The sequence below is a fragment of the Harmonia axyridis genome, chromosome 7, assembly GCF_914767665.1.
Source record: "Harmonia axyridis chromosome 7, icHarAxyr1.1, whole genome shotgun sequence".
Classification (NCBI taxonomy): domain Eukaryota; kingdom Metazoa; phylum Arthropoda; class Insecta; order Coleoptera; family Coccinellidae; genus Harmonia; species Harmonia axyridis.
The window spans coordinates 21,865,940-21,890,975 of record NC_059507.1 but is presented as its reverse complement, the minus strand read 5'-3'; the positions used below and the strand labels follow the sequence as shown (position 1 = coordinate 21,890,975).

At 35.6% G+C, this 25,036-nt stretch overlaps 1 protein-coding gene across 1 annotated transcript in view; it reads right to left on the bottom strand.

The window, feature by feature from the left end:
• LOC123684348 (serine/threonine-protein phosphatase rdgC) overlaps positions 1-16,480 on the bottom strand; it is a 32,484-nt gene extending 16,004 nt beyond the window's left edge. Inside the window, exons 1-8 of the mRNA XM_045623576.1 lie at positions 16,334-16,480; positions 15,270-15,510; positions 8,715-8,842; positions 6,552-6,639; positions 6,350-6,486; positions 3,923-4,090; positions 1,504-1,670; positions 1,389-1,425 (exon numbers count right to left, since the gene is read on the bottom strand). Coding sequence (XP_045479532.1) covers positions 1,389-1,425; positions 1,504-1,670; positions 3,923-4,090; positions 6,350-6,486; positions 6,552-6,639; positions 8,715-8,842; positions 15,270-15,510 — 966 coding nt within the window. The 5' untranslated portion in view covers positions 16,334-16,480. The remainder of the gene's footprint in view (positions 1-1,388; positions 1,426-1,503; positions 1,671-3,922; positions 4,091-6,349; positions 6,487-6,551; positions 6,640-8,714; positions 8,843-15,269; positions 15,511-16,333) is intronic.
• Positions 16,481-25,036: the final 8,556 nt, after the last annotated feature.

Here is a 25,036-nt window from a genome sequence, read left to right as displayed (position 1 = left end):
TAAACTCTTTTTAATTATATACATATATTTACAAAGCCACACTTCAGTCCAAACACAGTAGATACGGTACTGAATTTCGTCTTTAACACGAGTGTTAATTACTCGAAGCGTCTTCGAATATCACGTCTTCGTCTTTAATTCCAGTTTCGGTCGTCTCGTCTTTAACTCGTTCGCGACTCGTCTTAATCTAGTCCGCGAATCGTCTTTACGTCGTACGTCTTAAGTTGACGGACCGAACTTGCTCTCAACTCGTCTTAGACTTAACTTGAACTTAGCCCGACTTAGACTTAACTTGAACTGTCCTCCGGCTGGAACTTACTCATTACCGGCTGGAACTTACTGACCTCCCCTGGCTATCGACTTCCCTTCTTCCGGCTTGGCCACACCCTCAGCGCCACTCCGATATCGGGGGAAAGTACCAAGTACCACCCCTAGTCCAATAATAGTTTTGCCGTTCCGCCCACACAAAGCTCTTCGCGGATTCCTGGAAATCTCATCAGCCATGGATCATGGAATATTCTCGAAGGACCAGCAGATGATACGCAGATGTGACACATCCGGTACCATCGTCTCGTTTTCAAGCTTTCCCAACTCCAGTAAATCTCCTAAGATTTACAACCGGCATGGCATGTTTTCGACACCCCGAAGAATTAACACTTCCTTTTTTACGTTATGTACAATAGCAATTCGTTCCCTGTAAATTCATTGAAACTGTCATGCCCTCGACGCTCGAAGAAACTAATAGGTCTCCAAGCATCCTGTTGACCATGTCAATTATTTACAGGGAACAATGACTGGATCCTACATTTATATCGGATAGTTTCCTGTCAGCAGTCTTCAGCTTCTATTGCTGAACTCCTGTCTGTTGTCATGTTGTGTTATTCTCCAAGGCCAAAAAATGGCATAATCCTGCATTTGTTACCCCTGTTGACTTTTTTGCCATTCCACCTGCCTGTCCATTGTTTTCAATACTGCTATGTTATGACCTTCATATAGCAGTCATTTTGTAGCCTCAAGCCAAATGTTTTATTGTGTTACGGTATCCCAAGGTTAGTAAAAAGTTCTTCAGTTCCTCTGATGCTTCTTTGAAGACATGAAACATGAATAGTCTCAATTTAGGCCGACATACTTCTGCTAATGCCCTCTTTGAATTTGACCCATCTTTTACCAGATGGATGAGTTATTCAGTTGATTCACTAAATTGACAGCACTTCAAAGGTGACTGATGAAAATTTCAAAGGGTATTTTGAAATCGAATATTGTATATTCGGGCAGTGCTTCAAACTTTTCTTAAATATAAGTAGAGAACGTTGATAACCTTACATGATTTTCGCGGGAAATACGTTACAGCTAATGTTAAAAATATATATAAACCACCAAATACTCACTGGATACTTCTGTTGGACCTCCCTGATGAAGCCGTACCTAAGGGAAAAGTCCACTGAAATCACGATTGTGTGACAACCAAACAAGAGAGCGAAAGTCATTCCGAGCTGAACTCACCTGGAATTCATAATCGAATCTTCGTGATTGCCCCTGTTCAGGAAGATCGCCTCCGGATAGAGCAGAAATAAACACAAAAGTGCTATCAGCACTTCGATACTTCTGCGTCCTCGGTCCACGAAGTCTCCATTGAATATATACGGGTTCTCGTGTGAAGGAAAGCCATTCTGAAAATGTTAGAACATCAGTAGAACTGTGAGTATAACACTAGATGGGACTGATCAATTTTTTCTTCGGCGTGTTTTAAGACGTCCTTGAATATGCTCGTAAAATCATATGATTAGGTCAAACTTGATATACCTACCGGATGATTTTTTTTGGATGAAAGGTGAATGGTTTTGAGGGAAAGTCAACTTATACCAGAACTTATTCCATATAATTAATTCCTCCTTGGGGGGGATACAGGGATCAAGTTTGGAATTTCAAATCAGAATTTCTGTTTTTCATTGCAGATTCGTATTCTACGACAAAAAATAGAAAAATTTCTCACGAATCGTTAAAGATGGCTCTGTAATCGAGTTTGAATTTTCCGTTATCATTAACCATTCACATGAAATTTCAGTCGTAATTCGTCCAACTTTTCGTTGAAACAATGGAAAACGTTCGGCACATAATAGACGGCTTAACGGAGATTTCTACTAGATATAAATTATCTTCTTTCAATTGATACATCCTCATTAATTAATGGGAAGTTTTTTCTTTCTTTTTTTTTTGTTTTTTTCCGTCGATCCCTGGATACACCTCTTCGTCACGCATCTTCCTCGCCGTGTTTGATTTAGCAGATTTTGATTCACTTATTTTTTTTTATCTTACATAAACTGTAATTTTTTTATCAACTCCGCTTTGGTCTGGCCAGATTATACAATACACGCATGCTTTCCTAGGTGGGTCTTGCCTGGTTATGCGAGATTCTCAAATATTGTTAATTGTAGGAGAGATTGTATGGAGAACTGATTGAATAAATTGAATTAAAAATTTTAAAATTAATTTTGAATCAATATAAAATAATTTCGTCATTTACAAATAATCAATCACAGTACAATCACATCCCAAATTCGATGTTCACTGAAAGCATCTCGAGAACTATAAGACTTAGAGAAAAAATATTCAAGGAGCCTCGAGCTCTTTTTTCGATTAAATCAGATATCAGACAGCAGATAATAGATATCTTTGTTCCCAAGTTACAGGGCGTTTCTGTAAAATGACTGTCCAAATATATCGCTATACCTTGGTTTCTGTTAGAGATATTCAAATAATTCTAAATTTTTTTTTCAGTAATTGTTATGGTTTATATGATACTCGTTGCAGATCATATAAATTAATTATATGATTAATTATATATGAGGTGTTCCACAGAGGAGTGCAGTGTCGACGTAAACGGCAGTCAGTGCCGTACACGGACACTGAAGTAGATATAATAAGTTGTGGAAATAAATTGATGTAGAAGTGAAAATAAATTAATGTAGTAGTTTAAATAAATCATCTCTAAAGTTGTTTATAATAATAATAATAAGTTTATTCGTTCCAAAACTACAAATGGTTGTGTATCTGATATAAATCAGTGTAAGTAAAAAGTACCGATTTAATTAACTTAAAAACGTAACAATATCTACGATCTCCTCTCTGATATCTGATTATTTCGAAAATAGAGCTCAGGCCATCCTGAATATTTTTTCTCTAAGTTTTATAGTTTTCAAGACGCTTTTAGTGAGCATCGCATTTGGGACACCCTGTACGTGAATTTAAAAAAATAGTTCAGCAGAAAACGTCCAAATTTTATGTGGAAGATCAATAAAACGAGAACGTTCAGAGATCGTTCAGACCGAAAATTCAAACCCGAATAAAAAGACATCTGTGACGATTCGTGAAAGATTGTTCGTACAAAACTTTTCATTTTTTGCCCTATAATATGAATCTACAATGAAAAATAGGGGATCTCATTTGAAATTCCAAAGTTATGAAAAAAAAAGTACAATCGTGAAACATTTCAACAATTTCGGGTATAATATTTTTTTCGCTGTACCTAGACAGGTTTAAAAAAATTATGTACGATTTATGAAGAAATTTTTCACAGAAATTCTCAGATAATTATGTTCATTCAAAAAATGAAATTCAATTTGAAAAAAAAAAATACGAATATTGCAGGTTTTCCGCCATTTCCAAAGTTCTTCACCTTTTCTGAGTTGAGCACTCTAAAATACTCTCATGACTAGAAATGTCGTTGAACACCCTGTATCTCACTTATGCAAAAATTATTCTCCCGGAGTTATCTACACGACTGTATATATTTTATCAGTACATGATAAAACCCCTGTAAATGACATCAGTTTGATTGATATTTTATGGGCCGTTTTTACAATCGGACCACAAAAGGTATTTCTTAACTTAATAGAAAAAAAATTAAAATTAAAATACTCACTTTATGGAAAATAGTCAAAAGATCATCGAACTTCCCATGTAAATCTCCACAAACAGTAATCTGTTTTGCCAGCGCTGTACATGCCGGATTGAAATTATGCAATTTTCTCAATCCTATTATTGCTCGCTTCAATATTTCTCCGAGATCTTTTGCAGGAAGCCTGAAATGCTATCATCAAATGATCATTGTTAAAGCAACACTTCAACCGGAACTTATAAAGACAGCATTATGGTTCACAAAAATGTAAAAAGTTGATAAATTACCAATAAGAGTGTGAAAAGTTCTAAATCAAAATTTCGCTCGAACTTTCGATCCGTTTCAATAAAAAGCATTACAACTCTCTCGATTGAAACAGTCGATCTTGTGGATCTTTTCGTTATTTCAGAATCCATTTTGAAATAGAAAATTTATAAAATATTATCTAAATTCGAATTTTCTAAGAATTAGTAAGAAGCATAGAAATAATCTGATTGACGGAAGGACACTGCTCTTGTTGAAGAAAGCTCTATTTTTCTGTGCTCATTAACAGTTGAAATCATAGAAATATTGAGACTCTTAGATAAAAAATGGTTTCTATTATTTATATTGAACCATACGATGTTACAGCTTTCAAAAAATGGCACAGAAATCTAGTGTTCCTATTTGAAGAAAACATAAATTTGGGTCAAAGCTTCGTAATTAAAAACCCTGTTGAAAAGACGTGCACGCTACGGGATTCTACTCAAAAAAAAATTGAGTTTGGATGCGAACTATCATACTGTACAGGGTGGGCAAATTTCGATGTTTTAGCACTACAACTTCCAAACCAGAGATAGACAAAAACTCATTCTCGTTCTTTTTTTCTGAGAAACTAACAGGAATAGTATTCATACTACAGAGATAGACAAAATCTGATACCCCATTCTCGTCCTCTTTTTCTGATAAACTAATTGTAATAGTATGAATAATACTGTTGTTAACAAAATCTGATACCCCATTCTCGTTTTCTTTTTCTGTGAAACTAACAAGAGTAGTATTCATACTACTACTATTAGTTTATCAAAAAAAGAGAATGAGAATGGGTATCAGATTCAGTATATCTCTGATTTAAGAGTTGTATTGCTTAAACATCGAAATTTGCCCACCCTGTATAGTATGATAGTTCGCATCAAAACTCAATGATCTACCGGTGTAGATCAGGCATCTCGGCTTCGGCAACTTGGAAGTCATAATGAAGAATCAATCATCTCGTTAACTGAACAGCAGAGGACAGTTTTTTTATTGCGCTACTATCATCGTGAAATAATTAATAGTACTTTCTAAAACAAGTTGCAGAATGGGATCATATTCCAACACGAATGCGAAATTCGAAAGCAAGAGTGTTGGAATTGCCTTCTGCAATGAGTATTAGACGATATTTTCTCTATTTCAGTCAAGTTTTGTGAAATATTGTCGAAATTCAATGAAAAATTCAGCTTAAACATCCTAGTGACTTTTGTATTGTATCTTGGCAGTTGGTGTAACTGTTACGAAAATTGACAGATTACAATTTGAATATGATTCGTACGTTTCGAATTTTGAAATAATTTACATTAACTCAATAAATTCGTGAATTATGTCTGACGAAATCGATTTAACATCACCAGAATTAAGAGAAATAGCGAATAATGTTGAAAATCATTTCACTATGTGCAAATTATATTATGTCAGTATAGACAACCACAAAACGAAAAATATATCTGAAAACGATGCTGTAATGAGTTCATTACAGCACTGCTGTTAGAACTGTAATGAACTCATTACGATACTGAAATAGAGACAATATTTTATATTCATCGAAAAAAATTATTTTTTCATCTTCATTTGAAGCAATTGATGTTTTACTGTTTTATATCATCGGTTGGACATTGTGATTGAGTTCTTATGCAAAGGATTTCTGCATAAACAGAATTGGATCGGAAGTAATACCATCTTTTCAACCTTTCATCATTATTACTTCTGAAGCATCATCTTCAACATCGAAGAGCCCAACTGGAAACTTTAGTATTATTAGTACTAGCAAGTACTGTGCCGTACTTGGTAGGTAAGGGTCCCAAATCTTTCAAAAATACGACGAATATTGAGTCGATTAGCTACATAATGTCGTCCATGAATTATTCTTGAATTTCTTTCAGTATGCACAAATGAACACTGATTTCAATGAAGCAATTTAACAATTTTTAAATGTTTTTAAAGCCGGTATCTTTCCACAATTAAATGGCATAACCTACTGAACACCAATGACATAAGAAATGTCAAAAAATAATACAGTGTTGACATTTTAACCATTTTAAATTGTATCATTCTTATTAGAAACTCTTCAGGATGATCCCCTTCTAACGAAAGCATTAGGAAAAATCTATTCCATAGATCAACTAAAAGCAAAAGATTCAAATGATATTGGCTTACCCTTTTTGTCTTATAGGTTTCGATGAGGGAACGGACAATATCCTCTGTCAAAGGAAAAGATATCCTGAACAGTTTTTCCCCATCCAACATATCTTCCTCGTCGGAATCATCTTGAATAACCACAGTGAAATACTCATCTGGAGCAAACAAAAAAAATAACAATGCAGGACTTCCGATAAGTTCTACGACAGATCCAACAAACCAGTTGATGCGGTATTTCCTATATTGCTTGTACTTTCTTCTCTATTTACAGGAATGTGACTTAGGAGTGCATTGAAAAAATTGTACAACTGCAAAAAAAGGGGAAAAATAAAGATTCTAGAAAGCGCTATAGTGATAACCTAAAACAAAGTGTCTCAAGAGTACGTCTATATTTTGGTTAACTTAATGCGTGAAGGCAACGATTCGAAGGAGCGCGGTGGCCTGTCTCAATAAAGTGCAAAAGAGCACATAGCCATCACTGAAATGATGTGCTAAACATCATTCCTCTCATTCGTAAATAATAATAATGATACCTTTATTTGGCGAAAGATTAACTTACGCTACTCTTACACGTTAATCCACAATATATCTCTGAGGCCCAGTTTCACCAAACAGCACTTGATCCCAGATTGATTAAACTCCGCTTGTTACTAAAGCAGGCTTAACAGTGTTTTCTGTTTCACCATGCATCAACCCGTCCGAAGATGATCGCGATTAAATAGTCAAACCATTTGGCAACGTTGTGAACAAAAAGTTATATAGTGTTCTGTATCGTATAAGCAGTGATGACCACCATTGGCGCTAGGTGTCAGGTGTCATTCATTCATAACTCATAACATTTCAAATCATTTGTCATCTTGTAAACAAAAAACAAAGTTAATTTTTGCCGAAAATGTCGAGTGATGTGCTTCGAAATGTCGGAAACTTGCAGGAGTTAAAAAGAAATTATCCCATTTCACAAAACCACACAGTCTGAAAAAAAAACTATATAAGTAATTTTATCAACTTATTTATTCTTATTAACAAGTTTAACTGCTTCTTAAATAATATTTCAATCAAACATATCAATAAATTATTATTTGCAATAAATTTCATAAAACACAAAAACAAAGTTTACTTGTATTTTGAATGGGAAATATTGAGCCTATACATATAGTCATATTTCGATAAAATTGACCCAAAAATTAGAAAATTCCAGAAAAATCATTACATAGACAAGAGTTCCATACTGATAAATAATTATTAATCTCAACTTGAAAGGTTATAATCCTCCAAAAATGGCCGATTAGTGCTAAATCGCGATTGGTCGATTAAATGGCGCTTTGGAGTGTGGTGAAACGCTACATTACATTAATCATGATCTAAGGCCTCACTTAAGAGCTAAGTCAAGATTAAAGCATTTGGTGAAACTGGGCCTTATTCTTAAACAAAAAATCAACGCTTATGATTAACAAGAATAAAAGAAAATTAAACTATTATATTCTGGCATTTATGAAGCAGTAGATTCCTGGCTGAATAAAAGTGATTTTTTTAATTTTTGACTAAAAACCATTCAATGATGTTCTTTTTATATTATGATCGATATCATTGTAAATAGAAGAGGTTATTTATGAGAAGAAACTCTTGAATTTATATGTTATTTGGCATGGGATACTGATGCCTGACGAACTGACACTGTGCACATTTCTTCTTTATATGATTTTTTGATGTGATATGGGGGCAGCCTCAGCTGAATGATTTTATGAATGAGACATGATAAATGAAATCTACGGCGATTCCTCACGTCGATCCAACCTATTTGATCTTCTGATCTTCATTTATCTGAACACATGTCACTGCAGCCTGATCCGGTTTGAAACCAATGTAAATCTGAATATCATCATCAAAAGCATGAAACATGCCAAATTTAACAGTCTCACACAAATCAGCATTATAGATAAGAAACATAAGTGGACCTAGAATCGAACCCTGTGGTACTCCATTTGAGATATGAACACACGATGATAGTTTTTGCGGCCTGAAATGCAGAACTTTCCTGATTTGAGGCCTATGGACTTTTAACGGTGTCGTTTCCTCAAATCTAACGTTTACATTAGTAAATCAACTTCCCTGGCCCAGTTAAAGTAAAATAGTCACGATAAGAAGAAAACCATAACAGAGCATACTTGCTAAGGCGGACTTGCTAAGGAATTTTAGTGTTGGATTGGATGAGTGTCGTGAACGCAAGGGTTGGAAGACATTATTTTCAAGAAATGAATTCCCAAATAATGTATTTTCATAAATAATTTTTTCGACAAACTGCATTTTTTTAATCGCTTTTTCACTTATGAACTTCCTTTTGAGACACCTTGTACTAAAGATCTGGATTTGGCTTGTGGATTACCTTCACTTGGTCGTGTTCGCCAGCATACTCGAGGCTTTGGAAAATATTCCAGGTGTATCTTCGGCGTAATTCTAATCGCGCCATGTACCTCCTGAACCATTTCTGTATCAGTAACGTCGCTTTCACAGCTGAAAAATAACAAACCATTCATTTGAATCCTGGATGGGAAATAAACGAAATATCAGTCTTTTACAACTTATAGCAAAACCTACATAAAATCATTGTTAGTTCGCTTTCAAAAACTGCATGACCTGCTGTAATCTATAGGCAACACATCAATCTTCGGTGGCGTAAAATTCACAAGCCATTCATATGTTTATCTAGTTAATCATTCAATTAATTAAAATATTTCATATTGATCTGAGAAAATATTGTTTCATCATCATCTGAAACCATTAGTGTTTTATATCATCATTTTAAAAGGACTAAGTATGAATTGTGACTGAATTCTTGTTCGGAGAATCTTCCGGATTGAATCGGAAGTAATATTCTTATCCTTTCAACCTTTCATTCCTAATAGATAGTACTTCTGAAGCATCATCTCAAACATCGAAGAGCACAATTGAAAACATTACCTAAGGTAAAAAAAAACAAAAGTTTCTTGGTCTATTTCATTCTAATTGTAAATCATCATCATTTTCATTTCATTAATGGTTAAAATCGTATCACGGATTTTCAATCATAATATAAAAAAGAGTTGGGTACCTGGATATTGTTCATCTATACTCACATTCAAAAAAAACGCAACAAATTATTATTTGATAAAATTTGAGCTCTAATATTTTTTATTTAAAGTCCAATTTTTATATTTATCCAGCGAACTGTAGATAAAATTATTAATTTCAACTTGCACATTCAGACTTATCAAATGCTTATTAGTAATTTTATACAGGTTTATACTAGTTCTGTGCCGGCTTTAGGGGAGAAACATTGGAGCGACCGTGGCGCCTCTATTTTAGGGGCAACAATTCGGCCTAGTTTTCTGACCAACTCTTCATTTTTCATCCTTGATTCTTAAAAATAACATGAATCTGTTCCGTTCCCTTGCGATTGTCAACGTTCCCTGTAATAAAAATCTCTAAACCGCCTTTATACTAAATAACACATGGCAGCCCAACGAATATAAACAGAATTCCTTATTAACCTCATTAAAAGGGGAATTAAATTATGTATTCCACAAAGATGAAAAACAACACTATATTCGCTTTCGTATAATTAAGAAGCCGATGTCTACACATTGAACATTTATGAAAAATTACCTCGATTTTGCTTTCGAAACTATTTGCTGTTAAATGCCGAATGTTTTCAGTGGAACTTATGTTTGTAATTCCAATTAGTTTTAGAAGAAATTTAGTTTTAGAATTGGATGCTCTAACGCCCCTTGTATCTTGTGCTGTGATAGATAATAATCATTCTTCGACCCTAGATCGTACGCAGTGCCATGTGGATAATCAAATATAGTACCTACTTACGCATTATTCATCGGCATAGACTTATGTACCTATATGTATTTGTTCTGTTTTGCTGTTTCATTTCATTCAAAAACCTTGGATACATTGAGTTTAATATAATTCATTAAAACATTTTCATATTCTTCTTTCACTATAGAATTTAATTTTTTTAGGCACGATTGCAAGATTCTTCATTGGAAGAAGAAAATGCGGTATTATCATTAGAACAGATGCTGTTTTTCTTTTGGGAGGGGGTGAGTTGGTTATGAGGGCGACGAAAAATGATTCGCTTCAGCCGCCAAAATTACTCTCGCCGGCCCTGCACTAGTTTATGTTTAAGAGTCAAATGAACTTCAATCAACAGGTTAACCAATTTTGCACAATAGATCTTTAGTTCACGGTGCATGCGAGGTCGGATGATTTTTCGCCCCTCCTCTAATACCCAATTTTAAGAAATTTTATTTTTTTGACGAGATGGTTTTGCTCATTGTACCATAATGCTATAGTATGACAGTTCAGTTTATGAGTAAAGGCAACAATATTTTGTTCAGTTATAAGGATAAGTATTTATTCCATAATTTATTCAATATAACTCATTAAATTCAGATGACCTACGAAATCGAGACTTTTGATTTTTAACCACAAAATTGAACCCAACTCCAAAATTATTCTGTTCGGAAATTGCACAATTACACCCACAAATCAATATCAATGTAGATCATAAACTCAATTTTGAACAAACTACTTTTCAGATCGATCACATATAAAAATTTAGAAATCAGCAACAAAACAGCGAGCAAAATATACATAGAAGACATATAAGATTATATGCAGGTCCTTGTTGGAGTATGGACACACAGCATCCTTGAACATCCCAAAGACAACAATGAAAAACATAGAAGTTGCCGAAAGAACTTGCCAAAGAAAAATCACAAAACTGAGACACAATCCACAGCATAACTCTTCTAACCAACAACTATTTATGGGACTACAGAAGTAGAACCAATACTAGGAAGACCTGAAAAACTTAGCAAAAAATTAATCACCAACCAGAATAACATGAATATTATGGATCCACTGATTCACAGCTTTCAAAAGACAACACCACCGAAAGCAAAACTACCGGTACTCACAATGTTTGAATACTTAAAATCTTTATAACACTTCGAAATTATAACAGATAATCCTGTAGATGAAAATGTTTTTCACCGGCAGGAAGACCTAGGTCGATAGCCGATTGATTGTATTGAGATTATGATCAATTATTATTATTCTTCCATAAAAATGTCCACAATTAGCTATTTGATATTATCAATAAAGTTAATTTCTATCTCCCTTCAATTGAAAATCAAACTTTAAAATAAACCAATTCAACTATAACTTAAATAACCTGAAGTTTTTACAACAAATTCGCTTAATATTTCATATTAACACCTTTAGCTCTTTATTATTACCTGCAAACTATCAATTAGGTTACGAATGGGATCTTGAGGAATATTTTGTTAAAATTGCTCATCTTACTTTACTTTGCGGTCTCTGATCGATACCTGCTTAAGGAAACGTCTTCAAAAAATTACATGTTTTGAAGTAAACCGTTAATAACAAGGTCGTTTCTCCCTTAAAAATGAACAAAGTACACTTGAAGGCATGAACCAAAAAAAAATTATTGGAAAGGAATTGTTCCTAATAAAAATTGATAATTTGAAAGAATATGAGCACTAATTCATATCACAGGATGTTTCAAAATTAGTGTATTACAAGAAACTTTTAATTAACCCTGTATAATGACTAATCAGCCAGCATTCAACAAAAAACTGAATATGCAACTTGAAATTAATGATAATTTTAACTACGGTTTACTGAAAAAATCTTAAATATTCAACTAAAAACAATAAAACTATGACAGCTCAAACTTTATCAAATATCAACTTATTGCGTTTTTTTGCATGAAAGTGTAGGTATTATCTTGACAAAGGTAAAACCATCAACAGTGGATATAGCATTCCTTCATTGCATCGAAATTAAGAAAAAACAAAAAAGTAAAAACGTCTCCAAATGCAAAAAAAAAAATTTTTCTTCCACCAAGGGAATACTCCTTGTCACAAATCGATGAAAACTGAACGAATTGCGGTTCCAAATGCTTGACCACCCAGTTGATTATCCAGATCTGGCACCCAAAGATTACTGACTTTTTACGGGGTTGAAGACTATTTCGAAAACTAAAAATAATCTTTCTAACAGAAAAGGTAATAAAAAATTAAAGGAGCTTTGGAGTACATGTATCACTCCTAAAAGTGACTATGTTGACGAATTAAACATGTGTTTTATTGATTAGATCCGAGACTTATTGAGTGAAGTGTTACTATTACACAAACAAGGATACCTATGCCCAATGTCATCGGAATTGGATAAAAATTGATGTTACAAGAATATGCCAATACATATACCTACAGACAAACTCGAAACCAAAGGTTCCATTTGAAATGTATTTTAACTGGAAATTTTGATATCGGATATCCAATATTTTTCGGAACCAGAAACTTTCATTTACTGAAAATTGTATATATACATTCGATTCATTCGTTATAATTCTAGATTTCATAATAGATTATACATCCATCGTTCGATTAAAAAAGTTCGAAACCTATAAGAAGATTATATCGATAATATAAATACGTACTCCTAACGATATGTACTCAATTAAATTATGTTTGAAAGGTTTCCACACCTTCCTGAAAAACCTAGTTGATCAGTATCAAAACACGTAAACATACTTTAATTTTGTTTAGATGAAAATCGATTAAAATTACAGAGAAAATTGTTTTCATTCACGACATGACCTATTTATTCTTCCAACTCTGTTTCTGATCGAACAAATAGAAGAAATACGTAGTAGATTCTCATGGAACATTGGTTGGAAAAGGTAAACATCATATTTTTTTTCGTGACAATTTTGTCTGGAATCTCGGATGAAAATTTCAAATATTCATCACTCTGAAACTACTAGAGGAATTTTTCATTCAGTATCGTAGCAGTAAACGTTTTTAAATTCGTATTAATGTTCAGCCAAGTTTCCGATGAATACTTTGTTTTCAGAACATCTTATCTATTCAGTATCATCCATGCAATGTTTATTTTCAAATTTTATGATTGTATTCTGCCAAATTTCAAAAGAAAGTTTTTTTTTCAATTTGATACCTCAATTTTTGCCTTCAAAATGCATGAATTGTTGCGTTGAAGCAACTGATTTTCGTATCAAATTTTAATATTTTAAACAAATACTCTTATAAAGGTTTTTCCAATAAGAGGTTCCATTTTGAATAACCCGCTATCTGGGCTACTGTCACTGTTGAAGTTGAAGCTGCCATATTTTGATATTTGGCAAGTAAAAACTGAGGCATTACTAAAAATAGAACGATACACGCTTCAACAACGCATTGAAATTGTTAAAATTCACTACAAAAAATGGTGAAAATTTTGCAGTCATAGTTGGCAAAACTAAAGAAATTTTAGGTGGTCGTCAGTGGCGTACCCAAGGGGGGGATAAGGAGTTATATCCATTATAAGTCACAACTCTCATAATTTGAACCTGCAAAAAATGTATCGACGAATTCATCAACCAGCGGTTATATCAAAGGGCTCGATATGATCTGACTGTCATCGGCACAATCATTACTTACATGTAATATGCATATACGGGATATAATGCCGAATTGATAATAAACAATCGCGTAAAAATTGATGATATCCTGAAATAACAGCTCCGAACTACTCGAATGGAATCGGCAGTACCCCTGATAACAATTGATCCAATTTTTTGAGACCCCGAAGTAAATAAATAATATCATATTATATCTAATTATCCCTTTGTCGTAAAGAATCTCTTTGTCGGCACTTTGGATTCCATTACTTACTGCCTCGATATTTTCACTCACAAAGATAGATCAGTACCTAGGTTTAGTAATTTAGTATATTCTGTCGAAGTGTTTGGGTTAGATGACATGAACTTTTTCTATTATATTCTCTATCAATCAAAGTCTTCTTTGGAAAATTTCTTCGAAAGAAGGAAAAATCATGCAGGCGAATCTTCAAGTTTTTCGCGTTTGAATACAACAGGAAACTGATGAAAAATTTTGAGCTGTTGGGAGTAGTTAGTTATGTGAATAATCGGAACCGTGTGCGTCACTCAAGTATAACTGATGGTGCGATTGTAGCTTACTTATTCGAAAATGAGGATAGTGCAACTGTTGCGGTGAATGGATTGCGATCTTCGGTCAATAAGTACTTTTTTTGCCGAATTTGGAAGATATTGATGTGGACGACGTTTATTTTCAACAAAACGGCGCTACGTGGCACACGAGCAACGAAACTATCGCAATTTGGCAAGAAAAGTTTCCTGGCCGTATTACCACAATTGACCACCGATATCTTGTGATTTAACACCTTTGGACTTTTTGCTTTGGGGGCCACGAAAAATATAAGTTTTATGCCAATGCTCCACAACCTTAAAGATGGAATTCTTGAAGTTATCGAGGACATACAGCAGCAATCGGTCATGAAAAGGATATGGTGCTGCAACCGTAGCCCTGGTGGCCATTTGGCTGATATCGTTAATGACATATTTTTCTCATCACAAGGAAATAAACATCTATTGATTTATCTTAAAATATACTGGTTTTTGTAATATCAAAATTGAGCTTCTTTTTGGAAAACCCCTTAGTATCGGAGAGAACTTCTGAACGACGGCGGTTTTTCTATTCGAATTTTGGGTTTCACACATATCAAAATGTAATTATGAAAATTTCAAGTAGTGGTGATTTTTTTTACCAATCACAAAGATTAATTATTGGAAACAATCAACAAATAGGTAGTACCACTTCAAGACAGCTTTTTGAAGAGATTGTGCAGAAAATGCTATTAACAAGTCGTTGTTTTTAATGCTGCTGTAAAATACATTTGCAAAATTTAATATACCGTCAGTTTATAAACTTGCGGGAGTTTAAAATAGATGGTAACCGTAACAATCTAACATGAACCATAAAATTTTACTGTCCACTTATTTCCAAAATATTTCAACACAATTTTTATGATAACTCAAACTCACTTCTTTCCATTTTGGCCATTTTCGACTTCTTTCTCGAATAGCAACACATATCCCAAAATCTCGACTTTTCCAGGGATATGTTAATCCGTTTTCTTCGCGTATTTCCCTTTGTGGAAATAGAGGAATCGTCCATTTCCGAAGTCTTGTTTGATACGTCTAAATCAGATATAGAAAAATCTTTGGAAGAACCCTCCTTTCTGAAGCACTTCAGAACAGAATACAGCCTATATTTTGGGAGCATCTGAAATTAAATTTCGAATTATATCCCTGATGAAATACTAGTGAGGATAAATAAATAATAATGAAGTTATTGAATCTTTCAGGCGATAAATTCATAGGATAAGTAAAAACACAGAAAGAAAAAAATATGAAGAAATGAAAATACAACTCAGTCATGAAACAAAACGCAACATAAAAAGTAATGACTAAAGTTTTTAATAAAAGAATGTAAGTTGAAGATAATGCTGTTTCAAATTCCTTGAATACATCGATGGACAGTCATAAGTGTCATTGAAGGGTTACAAAATACATACAAATGCGTGTCAATATTTATTTCATTGAAGAGTCAATCGAATTGGATGCTTTAACTTTAACCGAATTGAGTACGTATTTCGGGTTATATTTAGAACCTTATGTATGGTAGATATGAAATTTGAGCGAATGAAGAAAACGTTATTTTTAAAGGTATATTCATAGATACGCGGCATTTTAATATAAGTACATTTCCGCTAAGCTTAATGGTCATACAAAATTCGTTATTTGGAGACATTCAGTATTGTTATTGAAATAGAAGAAAACTACATGAAAAGAGTAGTACTTTTAGGATGTAAATACATGAAGAATAAGTAAAGAAAGTTGTTCGTATTTGAAAACAACAGAATTCGAATGGAACGTTGGAAATAAATATAATATAAAAAATATCAATAAAGCGAAATGACAAAGTTCACGGGAGGTCATGAAGAAACAAAGTCATGAAGAATCATGAAAACAATAAAATTTAGGTGTCTGACGTTTTCGTATTGTTGTTTCGCAAATCTAGCTACTACTACCCTAAAAAAAATTACCTTTCAAGCTCGATATATCATCTGTAAATCATCGTTTTTAATGTTATGGTCGAGGGGTCAAGGTTACTGCAACAAAGTTCACGGACTTTGTTTTTGGATGGACGTTTCACGACGGACGCCTGTGCGCAACTGAGTGGAGAAAGCGCCGCGACGCTCGAGCAAGGACCGATTATTTTCAGACCACCACTCTCCACATCAATCGATATGCCATTCTCCTGAAATTTTTTCTCAGAAAACGTCCGAAGAAAAATACAAGAAATGTGAAAAAATGGTTTGGTTTCTTTTTATTTTTCCATTGTATCTTCGGAAAACGTACCTACTTACTCTAATTTTACACTTCGTTTTATTTTTTTTTTAGGAGCAAAACACCGGCAAAATTCGGAGAACGCAAAAATCCCAATGAAATGAGTTCATTTTTCTATTTCAGAAATTTTTTTTATTGTAGCTTGTAGATTCCCGGAATCATAAATGTTAAAATGTTATTAATTGTTATGTTGTTATTTACAGGAATAAACAAAAAGAATAAAAAATAAGCTCTCAAGAAATTCGTTGACAGACAAGAATGTTTTCAAGCGCTCAGATATTGCCTTATTTTTTCTGAACATTTCTTCTTTTTATTTTTGCGATATCGTAATTTTGGAAAAATAACAGCACTTCATATGGTTCCGTTGTTGAATGAGAAATGAATGTTTTAAATCGCAAAGCTCTTGAATTTAATGTTAATCGATATACTGAACCAAAAGTAAATTTAATTTAATGAAAATGTTAATTGTATTTATGAATTCAGTTATAATTTTTCAACCGGTGAACAGAAACGTTACTCAATACAATGGAAAGTCGTTCATCAAAAGGTGATTTCTTTTCATTGTATCATCCATTAAACTAATAAAATTTTCATTATAACAATGTTCGGTTCATTATTCGATCGGTTGTACTTTGTATCAGAAATTTATTACTATCGAAATTGTCCGAATGTTAATGTACGATTTCATACATCTAATAAACAAAGTTTTTTCAGTGTAGGTACCTACTGAGATCATTCAAATGCTGTCCTTTCTCTCGAAATTAAGATATCGAAATTATTACACAAGTTTTTTGAATAAAAGCTTACGTTCCATTCTTTTTGTTCACCCCTGTAGGTATACCTACAATAAAAAATAAAATAACTGAGGACGGCATTTACAGTTATGTTTTCGAGAAATCAAACTAAAATTTAAAAAATGCTAAAATAGGCGAAAATCTTCAGGATAAAATATACTAGGTACCTACAAACAAAAAAAATTAATTTGCTGAAATCCCCAACTTTATAAATCAAACTGTTTTCAAGTTATAAGAGAAAATTGAATAATTGCGTGAAATGAAAAGTTCTCATAACTTCTATATTACTGTTGCTGTACATTAAACAAAAACATTCTACATGTCCTTTTGTCAATAGAATCCATTAGTGTGATTTTTTTTTTTATTGCAATTAGTTTTGAAGTTATAATACGAACTTCTGTTTTTCGAAATGAAATCCATATGAATTTCTGAAATGAATCAAATCGCTTTTTTTCCCTTTTCAAAAATATATAAAATGATATATAAATTTCTTTTCAAACTATAAAAATTATCAAAAGTTTGAATTTCACACCCCAAATCAACCAAGTGTCTATCAGATAATTAAAATATTCGGTGTCCACCAAGGTCTCCGGATTTAACACTGTTAGTTTTTTCCTTTGGTTACATTTAAAGAACAACATTTATCAATTTGAAAATATTGAAATGTTGTTCCTTTAAAAAATGAAATCGCGTTTTTTCTATTCAAAAATATGTAACATTATGATACAGTAGAACCTCGATCATCCGGCCTAATTGAGGGGAAAAGGTTCCCGGATAATCGAAAAACACGGACAATCGAAATTTCTCAAAATACGCACAACTATGAAAATTAGAAAAATGTATGGGGTATAATTATTTATTGAGCAACAAAATCAATAGAATCATTATATCATATAAAAATATATAAATGAAAAACAAATCATTTCATTGGTACCCCATCGAATGTATATATATTAGTTGGAAAAGTTTGTAATTTTTGTCTGTCTTTTTTTATTATTCATCTTGCGACAAATATGAGCCCAAATTTTCCTCATTTTCCTCGAGTAATATAATCCGTATCATTTTCCTGCTCTAAATAGTGCATCAGACCATTTGCGAATCTCAACGCGTCTTCGGCAGAAACAGTGTTTTCCTGCGTGGAAAATTCTTCAACACTTTCATCGTCTGTATTCATACAGTGGTTAGGTTGGGAGAAATTTGATGCGGTTTCCGAATCATCCAGTATAGATAACCGGGTTCATTTAAATCCGAATTTAGCCATTCTTCAACATTATCGACTGAAACATTTTCGAATTCTACCAAATTATTACTATGGGGCATGCGTAATGAAGTGAATCCCGAATCCGGAGACCCTGGTGAGCCCCGAATATTTTGATTATCTGAAGTTCACAAATTATTTATAGAAAGACACCTGGTTGATTCGCAATGTGAAAATCAAACTTTTGATGATTTTTATAGTTTGGTAAAAAATTTTCATATCATGTTATACGTATATGTTTGCAAAGGAAAAAAACGTTTTATTCATCAGAGAAATTCTTTTGGTTAAGATTCAATAAATCACAAGTTTATATTATAACTCCAAAACTAATTACCTACATTGAAAAAAATGTTAACCTAATGAATTCTACTGAAAAAAGTGCCTGTAGAATATTTGTTTCATGTTGATAGTACCAGTATCTAATAAAAAAGTTATGAGAAATTTCAATTTCATGCCATTTTCAAATTTTCTCCTATAAATTGAAAACAGTGGATCTTATAAGGTTGAGGTTTTCACCAAATTAACCCGAAGCCCGAAAATGTGGCATTCATTTTTTCTAAATCAAGGAAATTCTGAGATCCCTTCACTATGTTTGAATGTATATACACCAACAATGTTTGAAGTATATACACCAACACAAGAAGTCGATGAATTTAAATCAGGATCAGCATGAGCATGATACAAGAAGAAAACATCAGTTGATAACACCATTACATCGCTTAGCCCGGACACAACAATTTTTTGACTACTGGGGGGTGAAATTCTACAATTCCCTCCCATCAAGAATGAAAACCCTGCCAATGAATGAATTTGATCGAACCATCAAAGAGTTTTTAATTAACGGTTCTTTTTATAGCATAGAAGAATATTTAAGTTCGAGTATGTTATAATATGAATAATTTGACATAACATGTAAATTTTGATGTTGAATAAACTTTACTATTACTATTACTATTACTATCAGACAAATAATTTGGGACACTCGATACATGCGAAATTTCGTCAACAAATAACCTTTTGAAACCGAATTTGAACAAGCTCTAAAATGCTCCTTGCTTAACGTCAGTGCGTTTCTCATTTTTAGTCGGTTTTTGGATTCTATTCATTCCAAAACGTAAACTGAACATTTGAAGGGAGGTTAAATTTTTGTTATCTCAAACAAAGCCGCATTATTATCGGAACTGATTAATGCAAAATAGCAGTAATGTAAAACTTACTATATTTCTTGGAAAGAGGGTGGTAATTACAGTATTAGCAATGGCAACGATAAGTCTTGATATTGTAGGTATCCAACGCGAGGAACAGAGGTGATACCTCATTAGTTAAATAAAGATAGTATGATGCGGTTATTTGAATATTTCTCTTTCCAACATAGCGTATGCTGTGATGATCCTTGGAGCGATGTCGACGGAACACTTTTTGGTAGGGTCTCCCATGTCGATAAGGTCCAAGCGTGAGCAGTGAACACTAAGACCGACTCCCAAGCAAAGGTGTAAGATATCGTGCCAAGTGCTGAATGGCACATGGGTGAGGTGTGTCGAGAACCATTCCCTGGGGAAACCGGGTCGCATCCCCTTGTATTAGACCTCCCCCAGTATCCAATCTCTGCTGGGGATGACCGGCCCTCAAGACTAAGGGCTGGAGAGTCTACAACCGGAGTGATAAGCCTGAAATGGTGTAAATCATTCTGGGGGTGGACAAGACATCTCTTGAGGTCTTGAAGACCTGTAAATACCAGCACGTTGGCAGGGGACCAATTCGGGGCTCTGCACCATCTGACCTACCAGCTGATCCTCCAGGATCTGCTGGTACAACTGGACAGTTTGCTGACTGAGGATAATAATATCTCCTCAAGGCGGCTAACACATATGTCACGCAATTAAACTTGCACCACTGCATTGCGGCAACCGATATTCTTATGTTGCAGATGACTAACGTGCAGACATTCATAACTTTGATTCAGGAGCCCTAGATTAGAGGGGGCGAGGTGAGGGGTCTCTCCTTTTATGGAAGTAGGCTCTTCTGTTCGCCCAAGGACACAAATCCGAGGGCTTGCATACTCGCTTCTATTAATATTGGGGCAGCAGCTCTATCGCTGATTGCATCAAGTATTGGCGTGTAGCCACGGAGGTGATCTCACTATCTGATCACCGACATATCTGCTTCACCATCAGTAGAAGCGGTTCTGTAAGGGATCCGGAAATTTTCAGGAACCCCAAGAAAATAGATAGGTCCAGATATCTGGCATCCCTTTCTGAAAACCTGGGACAGGTTAACCTTAAACCTAGGAATATGAGAGAGTTGGACACTGCAGCTGAAAATCTTCAGGAGTCCATAATCTCGGCCTGTCATAGTAGCTGTAGCCCCCAGGTTTGTAGACCTAAGGGTCAGACGAAATGGTGGACATCTGAAATTAATGATGCCAAACGCATCAGCAGGCATCGCTTCAACAAGGCAATGAGATCCGACCTTGCCAGTGACTGGGACGAGTACAAATCGGACCTAAGAGCATACAAAGGACTTATAAGAAAGTCCAAGCGAGAATCTTGGAGGTGCTTCTACAGTGACATTGAGGGTGCACCTGAAGTTAACCAGCTCATGCGGATACTCTCTGCTGGAGGCTCTCCGATGATTGACTACCTAAATCTTCCCAGTGGGCACAGGACGTGCTCAGAGGAAGAAAGCTTGGGACATCTCTTGGAGGTGCATTTTCCTGGCTTCGTTGAAAATGAGGTCACACAGGGGGAGTGCTGTCGTCGGGCCTCATGTGGGAACTGGAAGATCACTGCACGTTTGATGACACATACGATTACGTTGGGCAATCAACGGCTTGGAGTCTTACAAAGCAGTAGGTGAGGATAGCATTGTTCCGGCACTTCTCTCCAGAGGGCTGAAATTGCTAGCCTCCCCACTGCTCCTTATACTCTGTGCGAGTCTGGCTTTAGGACATCCAGTGTCCTGGAGAAAGGTGAGGGTAATTTTCATACCCAAACCTGGAAAACCATCGAACACAAATGCGAAGGACGTCGACCAATAAGCCTCTCCTCGTTCTTGGTCAAGAGATTGGAGATGTTGGGTGAAAGACACATTAGGGACGAGGCTTTAGTGGCTAAACTACTGCACCCGTCCGCTTGGCAAATAAGTAGATTCTGATCTTCACTCAGTTGTAAACTGCAGAGGAGGACTCTATAATAAGGAGTACACATTAACTGTATTTCTGGAAATAGAAGGCGCATTAAACAACACTGCGTTTGGTGTGATGCAATCCGCGTTGGCCAGACATGGTGTTCCACCTACTCTCCGTCGGTGTACGAGGTCTCTGCTTGGTAATCGTAGCATCGTTGCTACGTTGCAATCATAGGGGGCTCACCAGGAAGGGGATATCCGCAGAGCGGTGTTCTGTCGCCGCTACTGTGGATTCTTGTCCTGAATGTGCTCCTCTAGAGCTGACGAGGGCTGGGTTTGATGTGGTGGTCAATGCGGAAGACCTTGTTATACTGATCAGAGGAAAAGTAGATATGATGCAGAATGCTCTACGACTATTTGAACGATGGTGCTTGAAAAACGAGCTCTCAGTAAATACTAATAAGACAGAGATGGTTCTCTTCACTTGGAAGAGGGTGCCTAGCAACATGAGACTTCCTAGTCTGTGTGGGGTTGGGCTCGCTCTATCCGAGCAGGTTCGTTACCTCGGGGTGATATTGGACCGCAAACTTTTGTGGAACAAGCACGTTGAGAATCAAACGTCATCTTCTGGTCTACTCGAAGGGTGTTCGGGAAAGGATGGGGCTTCAAACTGCACATTATGAACTTGCTGTATACTTTCTTATAATGACGTTAGAAGTACCATCATGTCTTTAAAATCAAGTAAAGGTGCCGATTTTTATGGTCTTTCGACATTTCTCATTAAGAAAAATGTCAATCACTTTGTGATGCCCCTTACAAAACTTTACAATTTGTGCATCGACAATAATACTGATCCTGACTCATTGAAGATATCTAAAGTAATTCCATTGTTCAAAAAAGGTGATAGAGATGATATTAATAATTATAGACGAATTTCTTCAGTTCCCGTTTTCTCTAAAATTTTTGAAAAACTTTTGTGTTCCCAATTACTGGAATATTTATATATAATAATAAATTGTTTTGTGCTGAACAGTTCGGCTTTAGAAGAAGAAGAAGTACTGCTGTTCTGATGCACTTTGGAGTGCTTTGAGAGCGGCAGTTATTCCCTATCTTTCTTCCTTGATCTGTCGAGGGCTTTCAACTGTGTGGCTAGCTTGATCTTTTTGGGGAAGTTGGGGGCTTACTGGGACCTCCCCTCTTTTTAATTTTCATCAATGATCTTCCAGCTTATCTCAACGCCTTTAAGGTCACCCTATTTGCAAATGACACAACTGTCTCCTTGGCATCTGGGAGGATGGTGGAGAGGCGCAGTCGGGTGCCCTCGAGTGGTTTACCTCCACGTGAGTTTTGAGAATCTGTTGGGGGATGTAAGATTTTTGGGGGTTGTTACCGTACTTGACTCGTCGTTACGCTGGAATGTCCACGTTGATCAGCTTGCTAAGAAGCTGTGTAAGGGAGTTTTTCTGTTGAGAGGTATGTCGCATTGCTTGTCGGCGGGTATTCTGAGGATAGCCTATTTTGCACTTATAGAATCACATTTAAAATATGATATATTGGCGTGGGGTAACTGCTCCTCCCGCCACAGAATTTTCGTGTTGCAGAGGAGAGCCTTAAGGATAGTTTCTGCTGCAGGTTATCGTGATGATTGTAAGCCTCTTTTCATAGATAGGAAAATTCTAACAATCCCCTCTTTATATATTCTGGAAGTGTTGATATTTGTGCACAAGAACTTTGATATTATCGGGTCTAATCATGGTTATTATAGGCGAGGAAGACAACAATTTAGAACTGAAAGATGTCGCTTAAGTAAAACACAAAGTGGTGCTTCCATAGGAATCCTATGTGGGTATGAAGCTTCTTAATATAGAATCCCTTCGGCTATTCAGGACTTGCCCACAGTTAAATTCAAGCAAAGAAATAAGAGTCTGCTGCTTCAATATGCTTTTTATAGTATGGATTAGTTTTTAAATTGTGACGTAAGAGCAGTTTGGTCCGCTGTAAGCTGGTTTTTTTACGTTTTATTGTATTTGGATTTTAATCAAATATTTTATATTTTTTCTTTTATGGAATTCTGGACAATTGCAAACAAATATGAATTGTAAGGCATGATAAAAAAACAAAACAAAAAACAAAATACTGTCGTGGTGAGGCCTATCCTAACCTAAGCCTCTATGGTGTTGTGGCCTTCTATGGAAAAATCCACTAACCGCAGCATTATAACTAAATGCCAGAGGAAAGCTTGTCTAGGTATTACAGGCGTTCTGAAATCAACCCCTACAGCAGCGATAGAGTGCCTGACAGGTCTCCCTCCTTTGCATCTTGTTGTAAAGGAGTTCTCAGAATCTGGGAGCAGGGACAATGGCGTGAGGGAGGACTCTCCATTGGGCACGCAAGGGCTCTCAAAATGGTGAAGGATGCTTAAGCTCCCCTTCTCCAAAGAGGTGACCGATCGGGCACTAGGTTCTGCTTCGATGAGCCATATAATGTATTTGTACCTGACAGAGACCTATGATCTTTATCAACTAGGCTTCTTAGACCCGAAGGTCCCACGTGGTTCACTGATGGCTCTGTTACATCAACAGGGCCTGGTGCTGGAATTGTGGGACCTCCCTTCAATCAGTCTATCCCTCTGGGGAAGGACTGTTCCATTGTGCAGGCTGAGCTGTTACAGTTCTAGTCTGCGCCCTGGAAAATATGCGCAGGCGATACTCTGGCAAGCACAATTACATATACTCCGACAGTCAGGGAACTCTGAAATCTCTATCCGACGTTAGAGTTGACCCTTTATTAGTAGAGGAGTGCAGGAAGCTCTGCGTGAGCTTGGTGCTGATAACTTTTTGAAATTAATCTGGTGACCGGCCCATGCGGAGATACCTGGTAACGAAAAGGCAGATACAGTGGCTAAGAGAGGGACAGGAGCAGCATTTGTAGGTCCGGTGCCTGCGCTGCCAATCTGTCGCACATCTGTCAGAAGCTTCTTCAGGAGTTGGTTGAACAAGAAATTTTCCTCGGAATTGAACACGGGAGATGGGCTAAGGTGGTTGAGGATTCTCATTGAGAGACCATCCTCGCGCCCTGAGGTGAAAAGACTCCTGTTGTTAGGTGGCCATTGACTGGCCACCTGTTCAATAAACTTCAAGAGAATGGGATTGACGAGCTGCTCTCTATGCCGCTGGTGCAGGAGCACTGATGAAACGGTCGAAAACATATTATTCAACTGT